We start from the raw sequence: 25,377 nt of genomic DNA, 5'->3' as shown, positions 1-25,377 counted from the left end.
CACATCCCCGGTAGCGGGTGTGCAGGAGGCAGCTGGTGGATGTTTCTCTCTCATTGATGTTTCTATCTATCTATCCCTCTCTCTTCCTCGCTGTAAAAAATCAATAAAATAAAAAAAAAGTAAAATAAAAAGTGTAGATCATCTGAACAGAAAGCAGGAAAGAGCTCTATATGTCTCATGTGACAAGTTATTTGGGAGGCCTCCTGAAACAGGTCTACATGAGGAACTTCATTGAGTCTCTGTGTGAGGGAGTGGACAAGATATAGTTTTTTTGTGTGTTTTTTGTATGTTTTTTTTGTTTTGTTTTGTTCTGTTTTTTGTGGAGATGGGAGTGTGTGTGGGCTTACATTTCTTAAAAGCTGCTTACAGATCTCAGCATGCCTCCCAGCCTTTCTCTTGGGTTTCAGCGTTTCATATCAACGGTTTCAGAGAATTTCACATTATATGTCCATTAATTATAAACAGTTATTTCTCTGGAATAGAAAATTTGGACAGTCTCAGAGAGGGCAATTCCATTTTTGTTCTGAGCAAAAGCTATCTTGTTGCTAGAGACTCATGTGTATGCCATTTCATTCTAGATTCTGGCCACTTTCTGTGGTTGGTTAATGGCACAAGTTACTTTCCAAAAGCCTTTAAAGCCTTTAAACTTTGACAGTCAAGTGAATAGTTCTGGTGCTTTTATGAAATGCGATGGGACATTAATATATGGGAAAGGATGACAGGAATCAGGCTTGAGATATAAGATGAAACCGTTTCCACAGTACATAAATCTCAAGGTAAAAGGCAAAGAGTTAGCAGGCTTATATGATTCAGCCTTTCACTGGCGAAAGGACGGGAATCACCATCTAGGGAAGTCACCAAAGGAGGCAACTAGGTAGGTCCTGGGAAGGGGATATAGCTAAGTTCAACACCATGTAATATACATGAAATACATTAAAGTCTATCTATCTATGTATGATTTTTCCCCCCCCCCAAGGAGACAAGGTTGGTGGAAAAGAAGAAAGTGGTGCAAGAATCCCAGGCGTAGGTGATGTAGAAATGAGACAGCAATAGTGCCAAGTACAAGCTGCTGGTGGTAACTTGACAAGCCCAGACCATTAGCAAACCCCTTCAGTTTGTGGTTCCTTGCCAGAACTCACTTCCCTTTGTAACACCACATGCAAGCAGATTGAAGCTCAGATTTAATTAATTCCCCGCAAAGCACTTGGGCCTTGCTTGGCCTTCTGGCTTTAGGTTCTTGTGAGTACAAATCAAATTGGTTTTGTTCCCTTACACAGCCTGGTCAGAACATGTCAGTTTCTGTCCCAAATACTCAGACCTCTGTTTGTCTATATGCTCCCCTCCCTGCCTTCCTCCTACCTGCCCTTGGGAATGGGAAACAAGCCCCTCTCCATATCCTAGTGGGATCTTCATTGCAGGACTCACTCCATGTAGATGGCAGGCAGTGGAGGTGGGATATAGGCAAGAGAGCTACAGCAGCCTCCCAGATGAGTTCTCCAGAAAGATCTAACCAATAACCAAGAGGGAGAAGAGAGGGGGGGATTCCAACATTTGCTTTGGACATTACATCACATTAGCTACGTGCTTTTGATTAACACAAAGCCCCTTCTCAAGGTTGGATCACTGTGACACTTCTCTAAAAAGGTCCTCTCCAGATATGGCCATATATAAAAGTCACCAGTGAATTTTGCCTGTGGGATTCCTCGCCACTCCTTCTTGTCAGAGCTATCCTCATGTCCATATTGGTTCTCTGGGCCCAAGGAAACCAGGGGAAGCCATGCTAGAATTTAAGTCTGACCTTTCCCTTCAATGCACCTTAAATGAGGGTCTTCCTTTTCTGCTCAAGTCCCTTTATCCACTGCCCAGGGTGGGGCTTGGAGGAGTGGTATAGAATGCTGACCCCACACAAATGTGGAATAAAGCTCTTTCCCTAGATAGAAATGACATTTTAGCTCCCCTCACGCCTTCCCTTAACACGCAACAGTGGAGGGAAGAAACAGACAGACAATTATTTGCTTAGAGATACAGACTGTACTTTGGGTGGAGTGCTGTCTGTCCCTTTGCACATTAATGGAAAGGACAGTAGCTGCCCATTTAAGGGATGCAGACCTGAAGGAGCCTACAGAATCCTTTGATTGTGCTAGATCTCCTTGAGCAGGCCAACATTTCCTTAGAGATAAGAGTTGAGAATTGGTGTGGGATCCAGGCTGGGTAGCACAAGCCACTCAAGGAAAGTGCCAAAGGCAGTGGTGGGGTGGCCTAAGCCTGAGGCAGACGGGAGTTGATGGGAGCTGGAGCAGAGGAGCTTACTGTGTGGGGAATGGGAGCCTGCCAAGGAGGCCAGGCCCACCTGCTGCTCAGTCAGGGGAGATTGGGCTTTGGGGTCCCCTCTTATCTGCATCTTTGTCTTAGTTTGCTCCACGGGACTTTTGGCTGGAGCCAGCCTCTTTGCTCCATGTTCTTTGCTGGAGGTGGCCACTGGCACAGCTGCCACAAACATGGATTCCTTGTGCTCTTTGCCTTTTGCCTTGAGGTTTATATACTGCAGAAAGGATTTCACCTTATATCTCAATTTTGATTCTGGAGAGCTGGGCCTCTTGCCAGGATGGGCTGGCATCACTGGCCCCTGCAATACCTGACCTTGCAAAGTTTGGCCCTGGAATGACTTAGGCTGAACGAGTCGGGGCAGGACAGGCTGGCCCTGTGATGCCAACAGGCTGGGCATTCTTAGGAATCCTCGCTCCCTAGAGGCTGACATTGAGCCTGGTTCGACTGTCTTGCAGGTCATCCTTCTTAGATTTCTTCCTACCAGGGACTCCTGGAAGGAGGTCTGGGGGCTTAAGCTGAGGGCGATGCTGGGAACTGTGCTGACAGAGAGCACCAAGGTGAAAGCCATGTCTCTGTAGCCAAGGTCTTCGGGATATCCTGTTCAGAAGCATCCCTTTTGACCGCTGGGCTCCAGCAGGGTAGCCTTTTTTTCTTATAGAGGAGAGCACAAACCATGCATCTCCTCCTCCAAGTTTTCCTGGTAATTTGGGTTTCCTTGGGTTTTCTTACTTTTCAGTCAGCATGGGGACTGGGGCTGAGGACTTGCTCTTGCCAGGGCTTTGGGACTCAGGGATCTGGGACTCCTCCAGGCCGGGCTGGTCCACACTGGCCTCCAGCTGCACACCAAGCACTGGGCCCTGTGTCATGTCTCTACAGGGTTGGGTCACCTTGGAGGGCCCATGGGCAGATTGGGCCACGTAATAAAGAGGATTCAGTCCTGACAAGAAGGCCAGATACTTGTGCCTGAAAATCATCTCCAGTTTCTCAAGGACTTCCTTGGACAGGGCTTGAGGTAGCTTATGAGGCTCAGTGACTGCATCTGGGGAGATCTGTTGCTGCTGATGAAGGCCTGTTAGCATCCAGGGCCTAGCTTTCTGTTGTAGGTCAGGGTGGGTTGCTGCCTATAGTTCTAGGAGCTTGCTTTCTGGGATGCCCCCAGGAATTAGGCCCTCACCAGACTTATGCATGTGGGCAGGGACCTTGCCCTCATGGATCTGCCCACATTTGGAGTTGATGTGGCTCTGCAGTATTGCCTTGACCTCGTCAAATAAGTGTGGCATGAGGACTGACACTGAGTCCTTAGAGGACGAGAAAGGGTCATCAGCGCCAGGAGCCTCTAGGGCTGAATGTTGGGAAACACTTCCCTTGGCTAGGGCTGTGCTGCTCCAGGATGGAGTCTGCTGGTGAGCGAGGGCCAGGAGCAACTGGAAGGACTGCTGGATCATCGGGGGCAGGCCCCAGCGATGGTGAATCAGCTGCCTCTGGAGGTGGAAGTCCAGCAGCCTCCGGGCATGCTCTGACCAGGACAGCTCCCTTGTGAGGACAGAAGTGGGCAGCCAGGAAGTTTTCACAGTCTGAGGAGACTGGGCTCTGCCACAAGGCTTATAGTGCACGGGGTTCTGGGTGTGCTGAGCTGGCTGGAGAACAGCTGGCAGACCCCCCTGACGCTGGAGCTGCCTCTGCAGCAGGTGACACTCTAAGGCTTCACACTCAGCCAGAGTCAGAAATGGGACATGGATCTGAGCTTGTTGAAGGCCAGATGGCATGACCCAATTTGGGGATCTTGGGGAAGAGGGTGGGGCTGAGTGAGGTGGAGTTTTAGGTAGCAGAGGGAGGAAGGAGAGCTCCTTGAAGAGTAAAGGATCCTCCACGGAGAGCTTGGACACGCTCCCATGTGCGGAGTGATCTTGAGAGCCCAAGGAGGTGTCAGCCAGAGACTCACTGTGCAGAGAAGGTAAGCCGCAGAATAGCTGGATGTATTTCTGCTGTGAGTGGCTCACTGAGTCATTAGCCTGTTGCCCGTGAAATATGTAGCGGCTACTTACAACCCTAACAGCTGTAGACGGCAAGTCTAGAGTCATCACGTGATGTGGGTTTTGCTGGTAGTGGTGTCTTTGTATTGAGTTTATCATGGACCATTCAGAAACCCAGAATGCCTGTGTAGCCTGGCCAGCCATATATGAACCCCAGGTCTGGTAAGAAATGGTCGCAAATTTCTCTACAGAGAATTTAGCAATATCATTTTGTATGAAAGAAACTGGCTGGCTGTTTAGAGGTTGGTAAAGCAATGGCTCTTTTGGCATCAGCTGCCTCAGGGACTCCTCCACACGTCTGGGCAGCCCCCACCTCTGGAAATGCATCCATTTTTTTACATGCACCTCAAGGAGCCTCAGGACTTCGGGGCTGGAGAATGGCAGGTAGGAGGGGAGGACAGTGACCACAGGCAAGGCCATAGGATGTGTCAGGGTGGTGCTTTCTTGGTTCGGGATCAGCAGAGGGACCGGGAAATGCAAGGGCAGGTGACCTTGGTTCCCATATACAAGGTTGCAGTTGCTCTTAATTATATTCTGCTGGTTCACTGTATTCCTAGGCTCCTCAAACCTTGAAGAAACTATAGTCTCTGAATCCACTGGAATTTCTTGCACCTGAGATGCCTGCTCTAGCTGGGAGTGTTCAGCCTCACAATCTTTGATGCTATCTGAACTAACTGGCTGTGCTGCTGACAAGGTTAAGGATTTCTGATCCATAAATGGTGACACTGAAGGGGCTGCAGAAGGAAATGAAAGCTCCTTTGGGTGCATGGAATGATGCTCTAGACTCTGCTCAAGAGACAAATTGGACTTGGACAACATCTCTAGGCAAGAAGAGCCCTCTGATGGTCCTGGTGAAGTGGCAGAGACCGGGCTGTTCTCACCCACAAGCAACCGCTGGATCTCCAGGGCCACGGCATTGCAGATTTGGCAGTAGGTATCGGCACAGAGGAGGCTCCGCACACTTCCCTCCTGAGGAAGCCAGCTGTGGCTGGAAGAGAACACATGGTTACTATTAACGAAGGAGTGACATCTTCCTCTTTGGAAGTTGTGGCCCGAAGAAGATTGGTCCTGTCCTTTCTAGTCCTGGACACCCTGGGGCCTCTCCCCGACTCTAGTGTGTACTCCTAAACCTTTCTTTGTAGGAAAATGCCATTTGGCAGGTGATAGTGTGCTGGACTGAGCATGTGGGTCCTGTAGGGCAAGGTCGCAGGCCATTCATGAGAACACCGGGCCATGAACAACTGGGAAGTGGGGTGAGTTCTCGGCTGACCAGGAGAAGGGAATATGGCAGATGGGGGAGCCAATGCTTAGCTGATGAGGCATCACCTGGAACATCACCAAGTAGAACCTGGAGTCAGTCTCATTTGGATTAAAAAGGCCACAGACTGGTATTCAATAACTCTGGAAAATAAGGGACTTGTGGAAACTCTGCATTCTAGGGACTCTGATGAGTTGCTGTATCTATAAATGACTTCTCTTGAGAGCCAATCCCTTTCTCTAGGGGTTTTACGAAGAATATGAGATAATTGGCTCCTGCCTGGCGGCTGCCTCAGAAACTGGGCTCCCTGAAGACAGAACCAGAGTAGATAACGTCAGTAGGGCCCAGGGATCTGCCCTTGAAAGGGTGGAGCTGTAAGAAGAATATGACAGTGATGACTTATGTATGCACTTATTTATACACTAGGCACCTGTTGCAGGAATATTCCTGCAAGACTTCCAGCAGGCTTCCTTCTCACCACCCCTACCTCTCCTGCCCCCCCACCTCACTGCTGTGTGCCCTGCCCTGTCCACCACTCCCACTGCCTCCTGCCGCCACCCCCACTGCTGCACGCACCTCAGCCCCCCAGCCCCCCCTTCCACATGCACTGCCAGTGCTTTCCCTCCAGCAGCCGCAGCTGCCTTGCTTTCCACTTTCCCTCCCTCTTCCTTCTATGCTGTCTTCAGTCTTCACTCCTCCCTCCCTCCGCATATGCAAATTAACCGCCACCTTTGTTGGGTTAATTTGCATATGCACTCTGATTGGTTGGTGGGTGTGGCTGATGGGAGTGGCTCCTGTAGCAGAGTGATGTTAATTTGCATATTACTCTATTATTAGGTTAGATTCTCTTGGCTGAAAAACTGTCTTGTAGCTGAGTGCAGATCCATGTAGAGCCTTTTAGGAATTAAGTACAATTTCAAATTCTGAATTCCAGGAGCACTGTGAGCTTAGCCCAGAGCAGAAGTAGGAGACTCCTCTTTTCTGAGATGTCTGAGCCTTCCTCATCCTGGCAACCCCCTCAACCAATGCTCCAGCCTCTGCTGTGTCTGACTCTCTCCCAGTCATCAGCCCTCTTTTCATTCCTGTCCCAGGCCAAGTAGAGAAACCGTCACAGTTCAGGCTGGAGTTGGAAGACTACAAAGAGCAAGTGATCACCTTTTCATGACAGAGAGCAGCTCCCATGGCTTCTCATCTTCTTTGCAGGAATGTTTTCTAGCTGATAAACCAGGAGACAAAAAAATAAACAATAAAAATAAACCAGGAGACAGTGTTACATGGAATGGGAGGGAAGTCAGAGAAGAGACTAGCACTTTACCTCTTGATGCTGCATCTCTAGCCCTTTGTCTGAGTTTTCGGTGACGCTTAAAGACAAAAAAGTTAAAGCGTGAAACTGAGACATTTTTATGTCCAAAATGAGACAAATCTGTTTATTAATCCCTTTCTATTTATATGTCTATATTTTTATTTACTTTCATATCTGTCTCCATCCTTTTTACTCCAACATTTCCTTTCTCTGCTTGCTTCTGATTTATTTCAAAACTCTTCCATACTCAAAGCATGGTACAGTGTGTGGAATCTCAAAGGGAAGGCAGTTGAGGGTGGGTAGATGGGGGAGAGTGGGTGGGAGGTAATCAACCAAAGACCTTGTATGTGTATATGCATAACCCATGGACACAGATAATAGGGTACTAAAGGCTTGGGAGAGAGGAGGAAGAAGGAGAAGGCTAGAGGAGGTCAGTGGGGGAAAAAGAAGACATATGTAATACTTTCAACAATAATTATTTTTTAAAATTATATATGCAAACCAACTAGGGGCTTCACCAGAATTTCTGTGAAAACACATAGACTTTCATCTAATATTGCCTTTATGTGTTAGCATGAAAAAAAAAAAAAGACTTTCATACTCTTTAATCTTTCTTTCATTTTCAAGGGAAGTTCTATGTGAGGTTTATGATGAAATGAGAAAGAGTGGAACTAAAGGCTGTGTAGATCTAATAGCCAAAGGACCTTTGCTAACAAATACCTTAATGGACCACTAATGGAAAGAATCCTTCATATTGGGGAGTTTTTCTAAGATCTAGTGATATAAATTTCATTTAACCTAGGTCTCCATCCAAGGTTAATAGAAAGGTTCTTGGCTTTTCCATTAGAATATCGATACATTGCCGGGATAGTCTAGTCAGAAATTATTCTAGTTTCTGAGAAGAAAAGTACTATATTATAGTAAATAAATATATGGTATAAAAATGGGTGGGGAAGGTAAAAGGAGAGACTCTGAGGTCTTAAACGCTTCTTATCCAAGGCTTAATCAGTTTAATCATAGTATTTCCCTACCTGACAGCAGCTCCTTCTAGTTTCTAACCTTAATCCATGGTAACTACTTTTCACTTGCCAGATAATTAGTATGATAATAAAGATGGAGCCATAGGCATATAAGGGATACATCAAATCCCATAGGATAAAAGTAGGATTCAACATGGTCTAAAACTCTTAAGAACGAGGAGATGACCCTTCTTTATATGTAGGTCATTAGCACCTAATGACACCCAGTGCCATGCCTTGTCATTCCCACATCACAGAGGATGGAACCATGGCACCCGACTGCATCACAGTCTTTCTGCTTCACAAGACAAAGGGCCACAGACTTTTGTGCCTTATGGAAGTTTCTGTGGTGATTCAGTCTGTCGATGAGTGTGTCTGGTTGTCTGTAAAGATTACAGAGCCAGAGACTAAAGGTACCCACGCATAGGCAGTGTCTTTGTGCCCACTTTGTCTTCACTTTCCACACTCTACAACAGCAAGATGACTTGGTCCTCTCCATCACGACAGTTTTCTGGCCACCTGTTCCCAGAAAACTGAGTGTCTAGGGACACAGGACACCTCTTGAGAAAGAGGTACAGAAGGATCTTCACCCCCATCTATACTGGAAATATATGTAAGAAGCATACACAAACTGAGGGTGGGTAGAATCTGGTTATGGCTTGGAAATGGAGAGCTTTGATATTATCAGCAACGTGTGATGGGAAATCAGAGGTGCATAAAGGGGACCATGGCTAACATGGCAGGGCAAGTATCTCTGAAAACTCCTCAGTATGGCCAAGGTGGTAGTATCTCCAATTGCTGTGTGGCCTTAAGCTTGCAGATGACTGGGAAGAGATTGTAAACACTGTATTTCATGGAGATACTCTAATGAGACTCATGTATGGAGTACTTTTAACAGTTGATTTTCTAGAGCTGGTTTTTGTTTGTTTGTTACCATGTTATAGAACTCTATCTGCTCATGGAGATGACTACCTGCAGAGATGGGTTAGTGGCCACTTCTGGTTTAAGATGATAAACTAGTTGCTGACCTGGTTAAATGTACTGATCTACTCTGGATGTCTGCTATTTGCTTGGAAAAAAAAAATATATATATATATATATAATTTTTTACCTGGGTATTTAAAACCATCAAGGAGGCTTCTTGTTTCTTAATTCATCCTCAAGACCCATCACTCCTATACTCTTTCCATTTATGTTACCTTCCCTACCTCAGTGGATACTGTCATATTTCTCTAACATTCCAGGTTTTCTGAATTTTCCTTGAGAGAGTCTTGTCCTAGATGACTTGGTCTCACAGCCAAAAATCCTTGAGCTCAAAATATATGCAGAGGCTAATTGGTCCTTTCCTCAGTATTCAATCCTCCACCCAACTGGTATTGAGAACTCCCAATCTGTATACATCCCTAAGCTAGGTAGCGTCAAGTGTACAAAGACATTTCAGTGGAGTTGCTTTCCTGCTCTCAAGATATTTAATGTAGCTTCCAAGATAAGACTAAAGAAGAAAGAGTCAACAATCTAAACATAATTTTATATTCTTTTTTTGTTTGTTTGGGATCTTTTTAAAAAAAAAAATTGAACTTATGGGGATGACATTGGTTAAAAAATTATATATGTTTTAGGAATACAATTCTACAATACATCACTGTATATTGTATTGTGTTTTACCACCCCAAGTCAAGTCTCTTTCTATTACCATTTTGCCCTCTCTCCCTTCTTCCTTCCCGTCATTGCCTCCCTGTGGCAATCACCATACTATTGTCTCTTCTCACCCATCCCCCAACCCCTCTTCTCTGACAGCTGTCAGTCTGTTCTCTATATCCACGAGTCTGTCGCCACTTTGTTTGTTGGTTTATTTTGCTCATTAGATTCCACGTATGGTATTTGTCTTTCTCTGACTGGCTTATAATATAATTGAATATTATTTAGCCATTAAAATAAATTAAATTCACATGCATGATGCTTCAGCATGGATGAACCCTGATTATATTGTGCTATGCAAAACAAGCCAGACACAAAAGGACAAATATTTATGATTCCACTTATATGAAGTACCTACAAGAGGGAAATTGATAGAGACAAATTGTAGAGTAGAAGTTAACAGGTACTGGGGGTAGAGGGGGAGGGGGAGTTATTTAATGAGTATAGAGTTTCTGTTTGGGTGATAAGTTTTGAAAGTAGGTAGTGGTGATGGTTATACAACATTGGTAATTTTATTAATCAATGCCAGCCCAATAAAATCAATAAAAAATGGTGAAAATGTAATGTATATCTTACCACAATTAAAAAAAAAAATCAGTGGTTTCCAGGGGTTTAAAAAAGAAAGAAAAAAGGGATGAAGAGATGGAACATAGTATTTTTAGGGCACTGAAATATTTTATATGACATTGTAATGGTGGATACATCGGCCAAAACCCAAAAGTGAACCTACTGTGAACTATTAACTTTAGCAATAATATATTGGTATTGGCCCATCAGTTGTAACAAACACCCCACACTAAATGCAAGATGTTAATAATACGGGAAACTGTATGTGACTAAGGGTGGGAAGTAGACATATTGAAAACTCTGTACTTGCTGTTCAATATTTATTAAATTTTAATATAATTAAAAAATTATACTATAATAGGCATATTTTCCTAACTTTCTTTTTTCACTGTTCATACATTATCAACATCTTCCTATGGGTTCAGCAGGCAGAGGCAAATATAGGATGACAATGGGAAGGTTAACCAAAATAAAGATGAAGCTGTGGAAGGAGGATGAGATTCAGAGGATGTGGGGATATAGAGGTAGGGGATGTGGTACTCAAAGTCCCACAGAGAAGAACTAGAATTTGAGTGGACAGGTAGAGCCAACAGAGCTCTTGAGTCTGAGCATTCCAACAGATTGGGAATTCCAGCAGGGCAGGGACTTTCAGTTTATTACATAGAGACCCTGGCCCCCTGCTGGCAAGAGGCTGGCATGACAGGATTGAGCAAGAGCAAGGAGAGGTCTCACACTCACTCCTGTGGCTCAGCGTTATTTCTATGACTTCCCGGCAAGGGTGGAGTGAGCAGGTAAAAAGTCAGGCAATTTTGGTGCTCAGTTGCCTGAAATTCCATAATAGAAATCTGCTGGGGCAGGTAAAAGCCTGGGGGAGGGGCGGAGGGACCATGGGAAGGACCTGCTCCACATAAAACAGGATGTGTGCACATTGACCTTGGCTTCCCATCTGATGCTGTTGCAAACCGCCCCCCCTCCCCGAGTCACTTTCCATCTCCTGGGCATCCCTTCACACGACTCTCTGCCCAAATCCCACCAGGCAGGGAGGATGTGCCTGTCACCAGGCCTCCTATTATCTCTGGGGATGCTTTAGGAAAACACCTGGAGCTGTTGTCTCGGCAGATCTGGGGCTTGTGCCTTCTTTTCTAGAGGCCACACTAGGAGCCCCCACCCCTTAGGCACAAAATCGCCATTCAGAGAAGGGACACATTCCCATCCTGCCACCACCTACCTCCTCCTCATTTGATAGAATGTTGTTGATTAATCCTGGATTTCCTCAGGAATTAGAGAGGCAGGGGCATCCCACAGTCCCCATTACATCATAAGGAAACAACAGCCCTTCCGATGCTTCTCTCCTTTATTTATACTTATTCCCTTTGTGACCACCTGGTCTCATGGTTTTATATACATCAGTCAATTAACCAACCAACCAACCAACCAACCAACCAACCATTCATCTGTAGCCAAGACCTTCCCTGGGGACCATCAGGATTCTGTGTTGAGGACAGACCATTGGAGATATTGTGTCAGGAAGAAGCTGGGAGATTAGTTATGACAGTATTTGCAGTAATCGTAGCAGCAGAGGAGGTGAGAAGTGCTCATGTTCTGCATTTGTTGTGAAGGTAGAGACAAAAGGATTTACTGATGGATTGGAAGTGGACTGTTAGAAACAAAAGTCATTGACGACACCAATGTTTTTGGCCTGAACAGCTGGCAAGAGAGAGGTGCCATTCACAGATGTGGGAATTACTGCGGTGAAAACAGATTTGGTATGTGTGATTGGGTGGCGGTGGTGGCTACATGGAATCAGGTGTTCACTTTTGAGATGAATATTGGACATGCAAGTGTTTATTTTGATTAGACAATTTGGGCATGTGAGGCTGTCTACCCCATAAGATAATGACCTCCATGGAAGCAAGGCCTGTGTCTTGGTGAATGTTGTGTCTGGCATAGTTCCTGGAACATAGTCAGTTACTCAAATATTTTAATGGATGAGTGCAATATGCCTCTTTATAAAAATATATATCTTTTTAAGAGAGAGAGAGAAACACACCAATAGTGAGAGAGGATCATCATTGGCCACCTTCACGTGCCCCACATTAGGGAGTGAGCCTGCAACCTGGCATCGAACTGTGCCTCTTAAGGTCATTTTTATTGTGACCCCTTTATGTGACTCTAGGTTTTTTCTCATCAGCTGAGTACGTCCTCCTGTGGTAGGACCCCATACACCATAGCACTCAGCACATTGATGTAGTCATTGGTCTACTTCCCCAACCAATGATTCACGTTTTTAAATTCATCTTTCTAACTATGTATCTATCTGTTATCTATCATCATCATCTATGTATATCTATTTCTCTAGCTGTTTTCTTGCCTGCCCAAAGACTGGGCCCTTCCCAGAACTCTGGATTCATATGTCCAAAACATCTACTCAACGTAAACACTTGAATGTCCAATATCCATCTCTAACTGTACAAAACCGAACTCCTAATTACTCAGCCACACATACAACCCATCACACACATCACCCTACTCCAGTGATTTTCAACCTTTTTCATCTCATAGCATACATAATCTAATTACTAAACTTCTGCAGCACACTAAAATATATGTTTTGCTGATCTGATTTTAAAAATTGGTATAATTTTATTTCATTCAAATTGGATTGCTATCATTGTGTAGGTTTTTTTTTTTTTTTTAATTGACCATCTAAATAGTCAGGTATTGCATGTTTTAAAAATTATTTTGACATACCGGTTAAAAATTGCTTCCCGCCGAAACTGGTTTGGCTCAATGGATAGAGCGTCTGAAAGGTCCCGGGTTCGATTCCGGTCAAGGGCATGTACCTTGGTTGCGGGCACATCCCCAGTAGGGGGTGTGCAAGAGGCAGCTGATCGATGACTCTCTGTCATCGATGTTTCTAACTTTCTATCTCTCTCCCTTCCTCTCTGTATAAAATCAATAAAATATATTTTTAAAAAAATAAAAATTGCTTCTCTACTTCAATCCTGGCATTTCTCACATCAATTAATGGCAACCTATCTTGCCATTTATTTAGGCCGAAAACATTGGTGTCATCCTTGATTTTTTCTTCTCTAACTGCTCACATCGAATCTATCTATATATTGATATATCCTATAGTCTTTACCTTCAAAAAGAATCCAGCATCTAAACACTTCCAATCTCCTCTACTACTCCCATCACTGGAGTAACCTCATAGCTAACCTCCCTGCTTCTACCCAGGTCTATACACTCAACCCTCTATTAGCACCGCAGCCCAAGTGATCCTTTTAAATAGAAGTCAGACCCTAGCTGCTTTGGCTCAGTGGTTAAAGTGGCAGCCCAAGGACAACCAGGGTCTTGGATCCGATTCTTGGTCAAGGGTGGGTTCGATTCCTGGACAAGGGCACCAACCTCAGTTGCAGGTTCCCTCATCCCAGCAGAACCATGTGCAAGAGGCAACCAATTGATGTTTCTCTCTTTTCTTCTTCTTCCTCCTTTCCATTTCTCTCCAGAAATCAATAGAAAAAATATCCTTAAGTGAGGATTAAAAAAAAAAATAAAAAAATGTATACCTGTGTTATTTTAAAATTAAGAATAAAATAAGTCAGATATAAGCAGATCCTCTGATAACTCCCCCATTTACTCAGAGTCCATATCTTTGCAATGACCTTCTAGGCCTTACCTCATCTGCATCCTTTACCACTCTGACCTCATACTCTAGTACTTTATCCCTTGACTAGAGCAGCGTTTTTCAACCGCTGTTCCGTGGCACACTAGTGTGCCGCGAGATGTTGCCTGGTGTGCCGTAGGTGCAGACAAGACAAGAATTTTATAATTTTTCACTATTTTGTTTACTTAATATTTCATAATAAAGTAATTATAAAATACTTTCTTTGTGTTTATTTGATTCCTATTCAAGAGAATTACTTTATATATAGTCAATATAGGCACAGAGTTAAATTTTTTAACATTTTCTAATGGTGGTGTGCCTCGTGATTTTTTTTCATGAAACAAGTGTGCCTTTGCCCAAAAAAGGTTGAAAAACACTGGACTAGAGGACCAGTGCATGAGATTTGTGCACTGGGTGGAGGGTGGGGGAGCTCAGCCTGGCCTGCACCCTCCCGCAGTCTGGGACTCTTGGGGGATGTCCACCCACCTGCAGCAGAGGCAGGAGAGGCTCCTGCCACCACAGCTGGGCTCAGGTGAGCCTGGCTTCTGGCCGAGCGGTGATCCCTGTGTTGAGAGTCTGCCACCTGGTGGTCAGTGCACATCATAGTAACAGGTAATTCTGCCATTTCATATTACTCTTTCATTATATAGAATTATTCTGCTTCAATTTCACTGCCCTTGCTCCTTAGAATAGGTTAGGCCCATGGTCAGCAAACTGCAGCTCAAGAGCCACATGCAGCTCTTTGGCCCCTTGAGTGTGGCTCTTCCACAAAATACCATGGCCTAGGCAAGTCTATTTTGAAGAAGTGGCATTAGAAGTTTAAAAAATTTGGCTCTCAAAAGAAATTTTAATCGTTGGCTCTGTTGACTAATGAGTATGCAGACCACTAGATTAGGCATGCTCCAGCCTCCAGACATGTGCATTAGCTATATTTAACTGAGTCCTCTTCCTCAGTTATCCATGTGGTTTACTTTCTCCCTCTAGCCATGTTCATATGTTGATGGCCTAGAAACACCTGAATCCCCTATTTATTTTATTAATTTTTAAAAATATATTTTATTGATTTTTTTACAGAGAGGAAGAGAGAGGGACAGAGTGCTAGAAACATCGATGAGAGAGAATCATCAATTAGCTGCCTCTTGTACACCCCCAACCGGGGACATGCCCACAACCAAGGTACATGCCCTTAACTGGAATCAAACCTGGGACCCTTCAGTCCGCAGGCTGATGTTCTATCCACTGAGCCAAACCGGTTTTGGCTGAATCCCCTATTTAAACTGTATCCCACGTATATCTTCCCCAACATTCTTACCCTGATTTTTTTTGCATATATGTTGTCATCTTAGTCTACATACTCTATTTTTTACTTATGCTTCTTTTTGTCTCCCTTTCTAATGCACCACCAATGAAAGCTCACTGTTTTGTTCACTGCTGTATTCCCAGTGCCCACAAGTGCTTGGCATAGAATAAGCTCTCATATTAGTTAAGGAAATGAAAAAATAAATTATTGAATGTCATTCATTCTCCCACTCGCCAACCTCATTCTGAATCTTCAACCATTTTAATATACTCTTGATTATTGCAGGTACTTCTGGAGCAAGTCACTGTTTTTTTATATGGTATGCCCATTAGTTTGACACCATGCCTTTGCTTATGCTGTACTCAGCCTGGGGAACCTCTCTACCCCCACCTCCTTGCTGGCTAACTTCTGCTCATTCTTTGAAACTCAATCTATGCGTCGTGTCTTCCAGGAAAATTTCCAAGCCTAGGTTAAGTGTCCTCTGTGTCTGTCACATTTCTTTTTCAAAATACAATTTTAATTTTTCAATTACAGTTGTCATACAATATTACATTAATTTCAGGTCTATAACCCAGTGGTTAGACATTATATAACTTAGGAAGGGATCACTCTGATAAATCTAGTACCCATCTGATACTACACATATTTATTACAATATTATTGACTATATTCCCTATGCTATACTTTATATCTCCCTGTCACTTATTTATCTAAACAGCCTTTAGTGACTTTTTAAAAATATATATTTTTATTGATTACAGATAGGAAGGGAGAGGAAGAGAGAGACAGAAGCACCAATGATGAGAGATAATCATTGATTGGCTGCCTCCTACAAGCCTCACACTGGGGATTGAGCCTGCAACCTGGGCATATGCCCTGAACAGGAATCAAACTGTGACCTCCTGACTCAACCACTGAGCCAGGCTGGCTGGGCTTTTAGTGACTTTTTACCTAACTGTCTCCTCTATGATTCCATGAGCGCCTTTGGAGGGCCTGTGTGCTCTTCACTGTTATGTCCCTAGGGTCTGGCATAGTACCTAGCATAGAAAGTACTCAGATATTTGAATTGTTGAATGAAAAATTCAGCTAAAAGTCATTTTATTGTGACCCTTTTGAGGAACTTCTCATCAACTGTTCTTCATTTTAGGAGGCACTCACTCATGCAACTGAAAGGCAATGAGGGTCAAATAGGCAACAGGCTATAGCAGGTTCCCAGATGGAAACCTTAAGGAGTTAATCGACAACAACAGGGCACAGAGAGGGAAGGGGCTATCATTTACTTTTGACATCTGTCATATTAGCTTTGTGCTTTTGATAAACACAAAGCACCTCGCCGAGGATGGTGCACACTCCTCTAAAAACCTTCTCCAGGTTCTGGATAGACAGAAGTTATCCATACATTGTGTCTGTGGGCCAAACATGCACTGGATTCCTGGCCACTACTTCCTATGCTGTCTTCATGTTCACATTGCTCCTCTGGGGCCTAAAGACACTATCAGAAGAAATTCAAGCCTGATCTTTGGCTTCAATGCACCTTAGAGAAGGGTCTTCCTTTTCTGCTCAGGTCCCTTTCTTTTCTTTCTTCCTTTCTTTCTTTCTTTCTTCCTTTCTTTCTTTCTTTCTTTCTTTCTTTCTTTCTTTCTTTCTTTCTTTTTTTTTTAATATATTTTATTGATTTTGTACAAAGAGGAAGGGAGAGAGATAGAGAGTTAGAAACATCGATGAGAGAGAGTCATCGATCAGCTGCCTCTTGCACAACCCCTACTGGGGATATGCCCGCAACCAAGGTACATGCCCTTGACCGGAATCGAACCCGGGACTTTCAATCCCCAAGCCTACGCTCTATCCATTGAGCCAAACCGGTTTTGGCAGGTCCCTTTCTCTGTAGTTCAGGGTGGAGCTGAGTTACATGGAATGCTAATCCATCTGAAATACGAATTTAAGCTCTTATACCATAGTGGAAGTGCTATCTACCTCCTCTACTCTCTTCAATACTTATCACATTGAAAATAAGGAGGCAAAAACAGGTTTTAGTGTATATTTGGAAAAGGTACTGCCTCACCTGTACATAAATGGAAATGGTGACAGCCTTTCTCAGGGCTGTGAAGAGGTTTTGGAAACTCCGGAGCTCCTTTTCCCCCAGAATGGGTTTTCTCCCTGTATAGACTTCTGTACAGGTGAGAGTTGCAATCTGGGATGGATCTTCGGTTGAGTAGCACAAGTCAGATGAGGATAGTGCTTAGATCGGTTGTGGGAAAGGCACTGGGACCAGGAGTGGCCAGGCTCAAAGGGGTGTTGCTGGAGTTCGTTGTCTAGGCACTGGTGGGCATCAAAGAAGGTGATGTTCTTGTACATGCTTCACATGGCTTCTGGTGGAGGGTGGACTCTTCTCAACCTTTTTGGTCGTGGTTTTGGCCACTAGCTCATCCTTATAAAGGAGAATGGGTTCTTTACGCCTTTGATCTTTCACGTTGGATTTAATCCAGTGTGGAAAATGCTTCGTCTTACTTCCCAAGCCAGCTTCTGCAGCTTCTGGAAGGGTAGGGCTCTTGTGAGTATGAGTTGCCTTTACCAGACCCTAAAGTTCCTGACCCTAGAAAGTGTGACCCTGAAAATTTTCTTTCTGAAAAGTATGGATCTGAAAAATGTGGGCCCCTTCAAATGCTGGACTTGTAAAACTTGACCGAGTGAATTGTGGTCCAGTAAGTTGATCCTGTAAGGTCAGGCCATTTCAGCTCTGGGCATTCCAGATCTGGCATTCTCAGGAATCCTTATTTGGATGAGGTCATTTGGCTTGCTCTACCAGCCCTACAGACCATTCTTATGTGGACATTCTGCCCCAAGAAATCCTGGAGGACAGTCTAAGAGCTCAAGGAGAGGAAGAAGCTGGTGAATGTGCTAACAAGGAGTAGTAAGTGAAAGGATGGAGATGGTGACCCTATAGATCCAGACTTGTCATTGCTAGTCCCTACTCACTCAAGGCAACCATCTTGGTCAAACTAAAATTCTATTTGAGAAAGATCCTGGAGATGCATTTGGGAAGTCAGGGGCTCTGGTGTCCGACTTAGAAGTGTCCCTATTTAACCTTGAATTTTGGCACAGCAGATGTCCTGGTTGGGGAGCCTCCGTATTGCACTCTCTTCTCTGTAATTCTCTGCTGTGTGTGTGTGTTGTTGTTGTTGTTTTAATATTACTTTTTTTAAATATCTATTTTATTGATTTTCTTACAGAGAGGAGAGGAATAGAGAGTTAGAAACATCGATGAGAGGAATCATCAACCAGTTGCCAAGGTACATGCCCTTGACCAGAATCGAACCCGGGACCCTTGAGTCCGCAGGCTGCAGGCCGACGCTCTATCCACTGAACCAAACCGGTTTCATCTCTCTGCTGTTTTGAGTTTCCCTGGATCATCTATTTTATCTGCTGGAGTAGGGAGTTGTCTTTATCTTGTAGAGACCTGGGGCTAAGGAGCCTAGGTCTCCTCCTGGCTGAGGTTATTCACACTGGCCTCCAACTGAACACAAAGCACCTGAATTTCTGTCATGTCCCCACTGGGTTGTGAGATCTTGAAGGCCCAGTGAGCAGAGCCATAAGGACTGCTCTGGAATTAGCTTGCTTTTGGTTCTGTGCAAGCTAATTAGTTTAGTTTATTTGCAAGCTCTTCTTTAGAGTGGACCCTTCTGGAGCACATGGGATGCCTGGTGGGATGGGGAGCTTCTGGGGCAATGTTTTCCCTTGGTTGTTTAGACTCCTAAAGGACTCCTTGGCACAGCTCTTTCTGGAGATAGCCACAGTTCCTTTCCTGGACTCCTTTGTCATTATGAAATGTCCCAAATGTATTTCCATGAATTTCTTTTTAAGGAAAAAATTTAGTTTGGCCAAGACGGGTGTATTGAGTGAACAGGGTTCTAGGATCTGTCTGGCTACCTAGAGGCTCCATATCCATTCACCTGTACTTCAGTCTGGAATGCTCGAGCACTGTCTGCACAAGTTTCATGGCATCCTGAAAGCATGGCCAAGGACTTATACATTACCATTTACATGAGATTTAGTCAGAGGCTCTATTGGACCCCCAACAAACCCAGGCTCCATCTCTGTGCTTGCTGATTGGCTACTGATTGCTGGGGCCATGACCTTGGAGAAAGCCATATAGTAAAGAGACAACACCCCTGACAGAAAGGCCAAAACTTATCTCACTGACTCAGTTTCTCGGGGACTCACTACAAAGATACCCAGCCAGGTGCCAATCAGGGTGATCAGTGACAGCATCTGGTGAAGTTTGTTGCTGCTGGTCAAGACCCGTCAGTATTTAGGGTGTTATTTCCTGATTCATCTAAGGTAGGGGTGTCGAACTCAATCAGAGAAGGGGCCAAAATCTAAAATCCAGCCTAAATCGCGGGCCGAATGGTTTACTGAACAGTCATAAACTGTCATTGTGATGGAAACGCAGCGGAGTGCAGTGATGACAGCGCGGTGCGGGCCACATTGCAAGGCCTGGTGGGACGGATTTGGCCCGCTGGCCTTGTGTTTGACACATGTGATCTAAGGGTTGATTGCTGCCTCCACACAGGAGTTTATTTTCTGGGGTGTAAGGGAACAAAGTTGCTTCCAGGGCCCCTGAAATGCTACAGACCCAGTGATTTACAGTCTCCCCAGTGCAGACATGGGCAGGGACAATACCTCAGTAGATCTCCCTCATTTGGAGTCTGGCTCTGCAACATTGCCTTGGCCAAGGCAAACAACTGTGAACTGGTCCTATTGCCACAATGTATTAGAACAGGTCCCTGTCCCCACTGGCTTCTAGGTCTGCAGACTAGGGGACACTCACACTAGTTAGTGTGCTGCTCCAGGGAAAGGGCTGCTGGTCATCAGGGGACAGAAGAAACCAGATGGACTGTTGGGTCTTCTGGTGCAGGCCCTAGCAATGGTGAATTGACCTGCTAAACTGACCCCTTCTGAAGGTGGAACTCTAGCAGCTCTTGGGCCTGCTCCAGGAAAACACTGCCTGCCTCTTCCTGACTGAAATAGGCTTCCCCAACAGGCAGGCCCCTGAGTCTCAGGAGACCAGTTGCTTAACATGTGTCAGGGCTTATATTGCAAGGTTCTGAGATCTCTGAGCAACAGCTGGCAAGTCACACCAAAGCTGGAACTTCCTTTGCAATGGGCCACTCCAAGGCTTCACAATTGGCCAGAGTTGGAAGTAGGACATTGATAGGGGCTTGTTGATAGTAAGATGGAGAAGCCCAAATTCAGAAATGTGGGAAGAAGGTAGAGCTAACCAACAGTAGAGATTAAGGAGAAATTGAAGAAAAAGGGACTGGGGACTCCCCTTTTGTGGAGAGATCCCCAGGGATGGACCAGGGACTGTGCAAAAAAGAGGAACCATACAAAAACAGTTGTGCTTATGCTGCAGTTAATACACTGAGTCCTCAGTGTGTTGCTGAGGTAATGAACAGAGACCACTTAGTAACCAAAGAGTGAGTCATGGAGTTTGGGATTTGCTTGCAGTGATATTTGCTCTAGATCCATAGTGGATCCTCCAAAAACCCAGAAAGTCTGGGTGGACTGGCTGACCTCCCATGACCCCAGGGGCCCTGGAAGCAACTTGGTTCTTTTACACCCTAAAAAGTTAGCCCCTTTGTGGAGACAGCAATAAGCCCTTACATGGATCAGGAACTGACACCCTGAATACTGACAGGTCTTGACCAGCAGCAACAAATCTCACCAGATGCTGTCACTGATCACCTGCTGAGTCAGTGAGACAAAGAAGGCCTTAGAGGCAGCATTCTGATGAAAGAAAAGGTTGTTTTCTCCCTCCATGCATGGAAACTATTCAGGCAGCGTGATATAAGCTGCCACGGGGCCTCTTCCGCACCATCTTGGAAGCCCTCAGCTACAGAAATACCTGAATTTATCTCTCTGTATTTAAAGATGCCTCACACCTTTTGTGACACAGGAACAACAGGTGAAGGGAATGCAAGGCCATGGGGGTATTTTAGGTTTGTGAGCTTTGGGTTCAGGGAAGGAAAAGGTACTCAAGGGCTGCTGACCTTGTTTCTCTGAGGCACAGTCGGTGTTGCTCTTCTTGATCTGTTGGTCCACAGGAATCCTGCACTCCTTAAGGCTTAAAGAAGACGGGTCTCTTGCATCCCAGAACACATCCGGTGCTTGGAATTCCTGCCTTAGTTGGTGGTCAGCCCAGTAATCTTGGATGCTGATTGCACCAGTTGACTGGGGAGCTGACTGGGTTAAGGATTTGTGATCCTTTAGTTGTGTCTTTGAGGGGGTTACAGGTGGAACTGAAAGCTCTCTGGAGTTCTGGGAACTCTGACTTTGGCCAAAAGACAGATCAGAAATGGACAAAATATCTAGGCAAGAGGAGCCCTGCGATCGCCTCGATGAAGCGGGAGAGATCGGGGTTTTCTCACTGGCCAGCAACTGCTTAATCTCCAGAGCCATAGCATTGCAGACAGGGCAGGAGGGATCTGCACACAGGATCCTCCGCACGCTTCCCTCCTGAGGAAACCAGCTCTGGCTGGAAGAGGAAACATGGCAACTGTTATTGATGGGGTGACAGCTGCCTCTTTGGAAGCTGTGGCCTGAGGATTGGCCCTGCCCTCCGAGTCCTTTACACCCTGGGGCATACACCCCACCCAGTGGTTACTCCCCTACTTTTCTTCCTAGGAAATTGCCACTTGGAAAGTTATTGTGTGCTGGGCTGAGGGTCTGGGGCTTGTTGGGCAAGGTTGCAGACAACCCATGGAGCACAGAGCCATGAGTGACTGAGAGGTGGGGGAGTTCTTTGTTGACCTGGGCTGAGAAGCTGAACCAGAGATGAGAACTAAGGATGAGGGAGCCAATGATTAACTGATGGGGCATCTCCAGGGCTATCACCAGGTAGAACCTGGACTCAGTCTCATTTCAGGCTAAGAAGGCCACGGCCTGGTATTTAGTGTTTCCAAGCTGAGGAAAATGAGGTACTTGTGAGAACTCTAGGGATTCTGATAAGTTGTTGTATCTATAAATAAAATCTCTTGTGAGCCAGTCCCATTCCCTAGGAATTTTAAGAAGAGGACAAAAGGGCAAGCTTCTGGCTGAGGGCTGTTTCAGGAACTGGGCTCCCTGAAGACAGAACCAGAGGAAGTAATATCAGCAGGGCCCAGGGGTCTGCCCTTGAAAGGGTGGAGCTGTAAGAAGATATGACAGTGATGACTTATGTATGCACTTATTTATACATTCTCTTGGCTAAATAACTTGTCTCATGGCTGAGTGCACATCCATATAGAGCCTTTTAGGAATTAAGTGCACGTCAAATTCTGAATTCCAGGAGCACTATGAGCTCAGCCCAGAGCAGAACTAGGACTCCTCCTCCTGAGATATGTGAGGCCTCCCTTGCCCTGGCAAGCCCCTCACCCAGTGCTCCATCCTCTGCTGTGTCTGACTCCCTCCCAGTCATCAGCCCTCTTTTCATCCCTGTCCCAGGCCAAGCAGAGAAACCGTCACAGTTCAGGCTGGAGTGGGAAGACTACAAAGAGCAAATGATCACCTTTTCATGACAGAGAGCAGCTCCCATGGCTTCTCATCTTCTTTGTGGGAATGTTTTCTGGCTGAGAAACCAGGAGACAGTGTTACATGGAATGGGAGAGGAGTCAGGGACATATTCAATACTATAGGAAGCTGAAGGTCAGAGAAACTTTCCACGGGAACCTTGCCCACACTGGAGGGGAGCCAGAGAAGAGACTGGGACTTTACCTCTTGATGTTCTATCTTTAGTCCTTTGTTTGACTCTCCGTTGATGCTAAAAACAAAACAACAAAAAAGTTTGAGTATGAAGCTGGAGCGTACTTTTTTTTCATATCAAAATGAGACAAAACCTGCAAACATTTCCCAACTTTTTTCTGTATACCAATGTTATACATTCTTTTACCTTTCTTTTTCCCTACTCTGCCCTTTTCACCCCATCATTTTCTTTCTCATATTTCTGGTTCATTTTGAGGCACTTCCATACTCCATACTTCCATCCCCATTCCCTGAACAAGTTCTGTGGAGAAATCAGGAGACAGGAGAAAAAAACGGAACAGATTAAAGGATGGATGGTCTAGTAGCCAAGGGACTTTAGCCATCCAAGTCTCTAAGTGCTTACCCACCAGCCCGGCTGGCAGGGCTCAGTGGTTGGTTGAGTATTGACCTATGAGTCAGGAGGTCAAAGTTCAATTCCTGGTCAGGGCACATGCCTGGATTGAGGGCTCAGTCCCCAATGTGGGGTGTGCAGGAGGCAGCCAATCAATGATTCTCTCTCATTGTTGATATTTCTATCTCCCTCTCCCTCTCCTTTCCTCTCTGAAATCAACAAAATATGTTTTTAAAATGCCTACCCACAGCAAGAATTACCCACATTTAGAGCAGTTCTGGGATCCAATAAGGATACCCCTATTTAAAAAGGCAGAGAGTAAGAATACAAGAGAAAATAAGGAAATAAAATCTCATTTGAAGCTTAATCGGTTCAGTCATGGATATAGATTTTCCCTACCTGGCAACCGCTCTTGTTAGGTCCCAACTTCAATCTTGGATGGATCTTTTTCGCTTGCCAAATAATTAATGCAATAATGATGATGGAGCCATAAGTGTATATGGGATATCCTATTTCCCACAGAACAAATGTAGGGTTCAACATGATCTAAACCTAGCCATCCTCTTCTAGACTTTCAAGATCTTAAGACCCAATAAGTCCATATTCTAGGCCTTGTCATCTCCGCCTCACAGAGGATACAACCAGACCAACAGACTACATCACAAAGCCCTCCTGTTTCCCAAGGTATGTGGATCATTACAGACCTTTATCTGTCTAGACAGTGATTTTCAACCTTTTGCATCTCATGGTATGTATAAGCAAGTTGCTAAAATTCTGCAGCACACCAAAAAGTATATATTTTTGCCAATCTGACAAAAAAAAAAAAGAAATCTATAATCTTGATTCATTTACACCAGATGGTTATTGTTGCGTTGCCTGTTGTCATTTTTAAAAAAACTGACAATTTAAGGGAAAAGAGATCAGTGTTCCTGACTAGTCAGATTTGCATGCTTTAAAACTCTCGTGGCACACCAGTTGAAAATCTCTGGTCTAGGAGAAGCTCATGTGATTCAGTATTCAGATGAGAGTATCTGGTTGTCTGTATGGAGTGTAGGGTGTAGGCCTAAAGATGCCAAGGTCACGGGAAGCATATATTTTTTCATGCTCTTTCTATTTCCTATATCCTGATGACTCACTTCGCTCCTTTAAGATGGTAGTTGGACATCTATCCCCGGTAACTGAGTCTTTATGTATGCTGCATTGCCCTGTAAGAGTGAGAGAGTGGCTAGGTCAGAGGAACTCCATAAACAACATCACCTGTAGTGAGAAGATCAAAACAAAACAAAACAAAACAAAACAAACAAACAAAACACCAAGAGGATAGGGCACCAAATGTCTTGTTAAGTCTTGGAAAGTGAGGGTTTTGATGTCACAGGCAATAAATAGGTGGTCAGTATGGAAAAGTTCAGAAAGAATGCTGTGTCTGATGTGGCAAGGAAAAGAAATAAATGCTGTCCTTTTAAATAACTTTCTAAGTTACTAAAAAAGGCACTTTCCACTCTGGCCAAGCTTGAGATGGACAAGGGAGACTGTAAAGTGCCTTAGAGGGAGACACATGAAGGAGGCTTACCTCTGGAGCTTGATGTTCCAGAATGGCCTAACAGATCTTATAACACCCTATTTTATTATTTTTTAAAAATATATTTTTATTGATTTTTTACAGAAAGGAAGGGAGAGGGATAGAGAGTTAGAAACATCAATGAGAGAGAATCATCGATCAGCTGCCTCTTGCACATCCCCCACTGGGGATGTGCCCACAACCAAGGTACATGCCCTTGACCGGAATCGAACCCAGGACCCCTCAGTCTGCAGGCTGACGCTCTATCCACTGAGCCAAACCGGTCTCAGTAAGGTTTTTTTTTTTTTTTTTTTTTTTTTTTTTTTTAAGAACCACAAACTTGTGGCTCTTTGGTTGATTCCATCATGGTTGGAATGTTTGGCTGAATGTGCTATGAAAATCTGAATTTGGACACATTTAGACAGAGCAAGTTTATTCCTGTTCAACTTCAATACCCACCACCCTTCTATCCACTGATTCACATATTAATGTTAACCTTCATGGTCCTTGTT

At 44.6% G+C, this 25,377-nt stretch overlaps 2 protein-coding genes across 3 annotated transcripts; both read right to left on the bottom strand.

Moving 5' to 3' along the window:
- Nucleotides 1-2,170: 2,170 nt before the first annotated feature.
- Nucleotides 2,171-8,097, bottom strand: LOC118716701 (protein FAM205A). Its single transcript, XM_036434254.1, is given in 5 exon segments — nt 2,171-2,711; nt 2,713-5,349; nt 6,775-6,835; nt 6,935-6,980; nt 7,954-8,097. Coding segments are annotated over 5 exon segments (3,429 nt in total).
- Nucleotides 8,098-17,203: 9,106 nt separating this feature from the next.
- Nucleotides 17,204-24,664, bottom strand: FAM205C (family with sequence similarity 205 member C). 2 transcript variants are annotated; one of them, XM_036433487.2, is made up of 5 exons: nt 23,707-23,850; nt 22,929-22,974; nt 22,723-22,783; nt 21,605-21,711; nt 17,204-17,708 (listed from the first exon to the last, which is right to left on the bottom strand). In XM_036433487.2, exons 1-5 carry the CDS (start codon nt 23,848-23,850, stop codon nt 17,506-17,508), a joined length of 561 nt encoding a protein of 186 aa, XP_036289380.1. In that variant the 3' UTR covers nt 17,204-17,505. The 2 variants fall into 2 exon arrangements, 1 of the variants encoding a protein (XP_036289380.1); XR_006741258.1 differs by lacking the exons at nt 17,204-17,708; nt 23,707-23,850 and adding an exon at nt 24,444-24,664 and having other exon boundaries at nt 21,680-21,711.
- Between the last annotated feature and the right edge of the window lie 713 nt (nt 24,665-25,377).

This window comes from Pipistrellus kuhlii, unplaced genomic scaffold, assembly GCF_014108245.1.
Source record: "Pipistrellus kuhlii isolate mPipKuh1 unplaced genomic scaffold, mPipKuh1.p scaffold_m20_p_12, whole genome shotgun sequence".
In the NCBI taxonomy this organism is placed as follows: Eukaryota; Metazoa; Chordata; class Mammalia; order Chiroptera; family Vespertilionidae; genus Pipistrellus; species Pipistrellus kuhlii.
The sequence above is the reverse complement of the archived record's forward strand: the minus strand, read 5'-3'. Positions and strand labels throughout refer to the sequence as shown.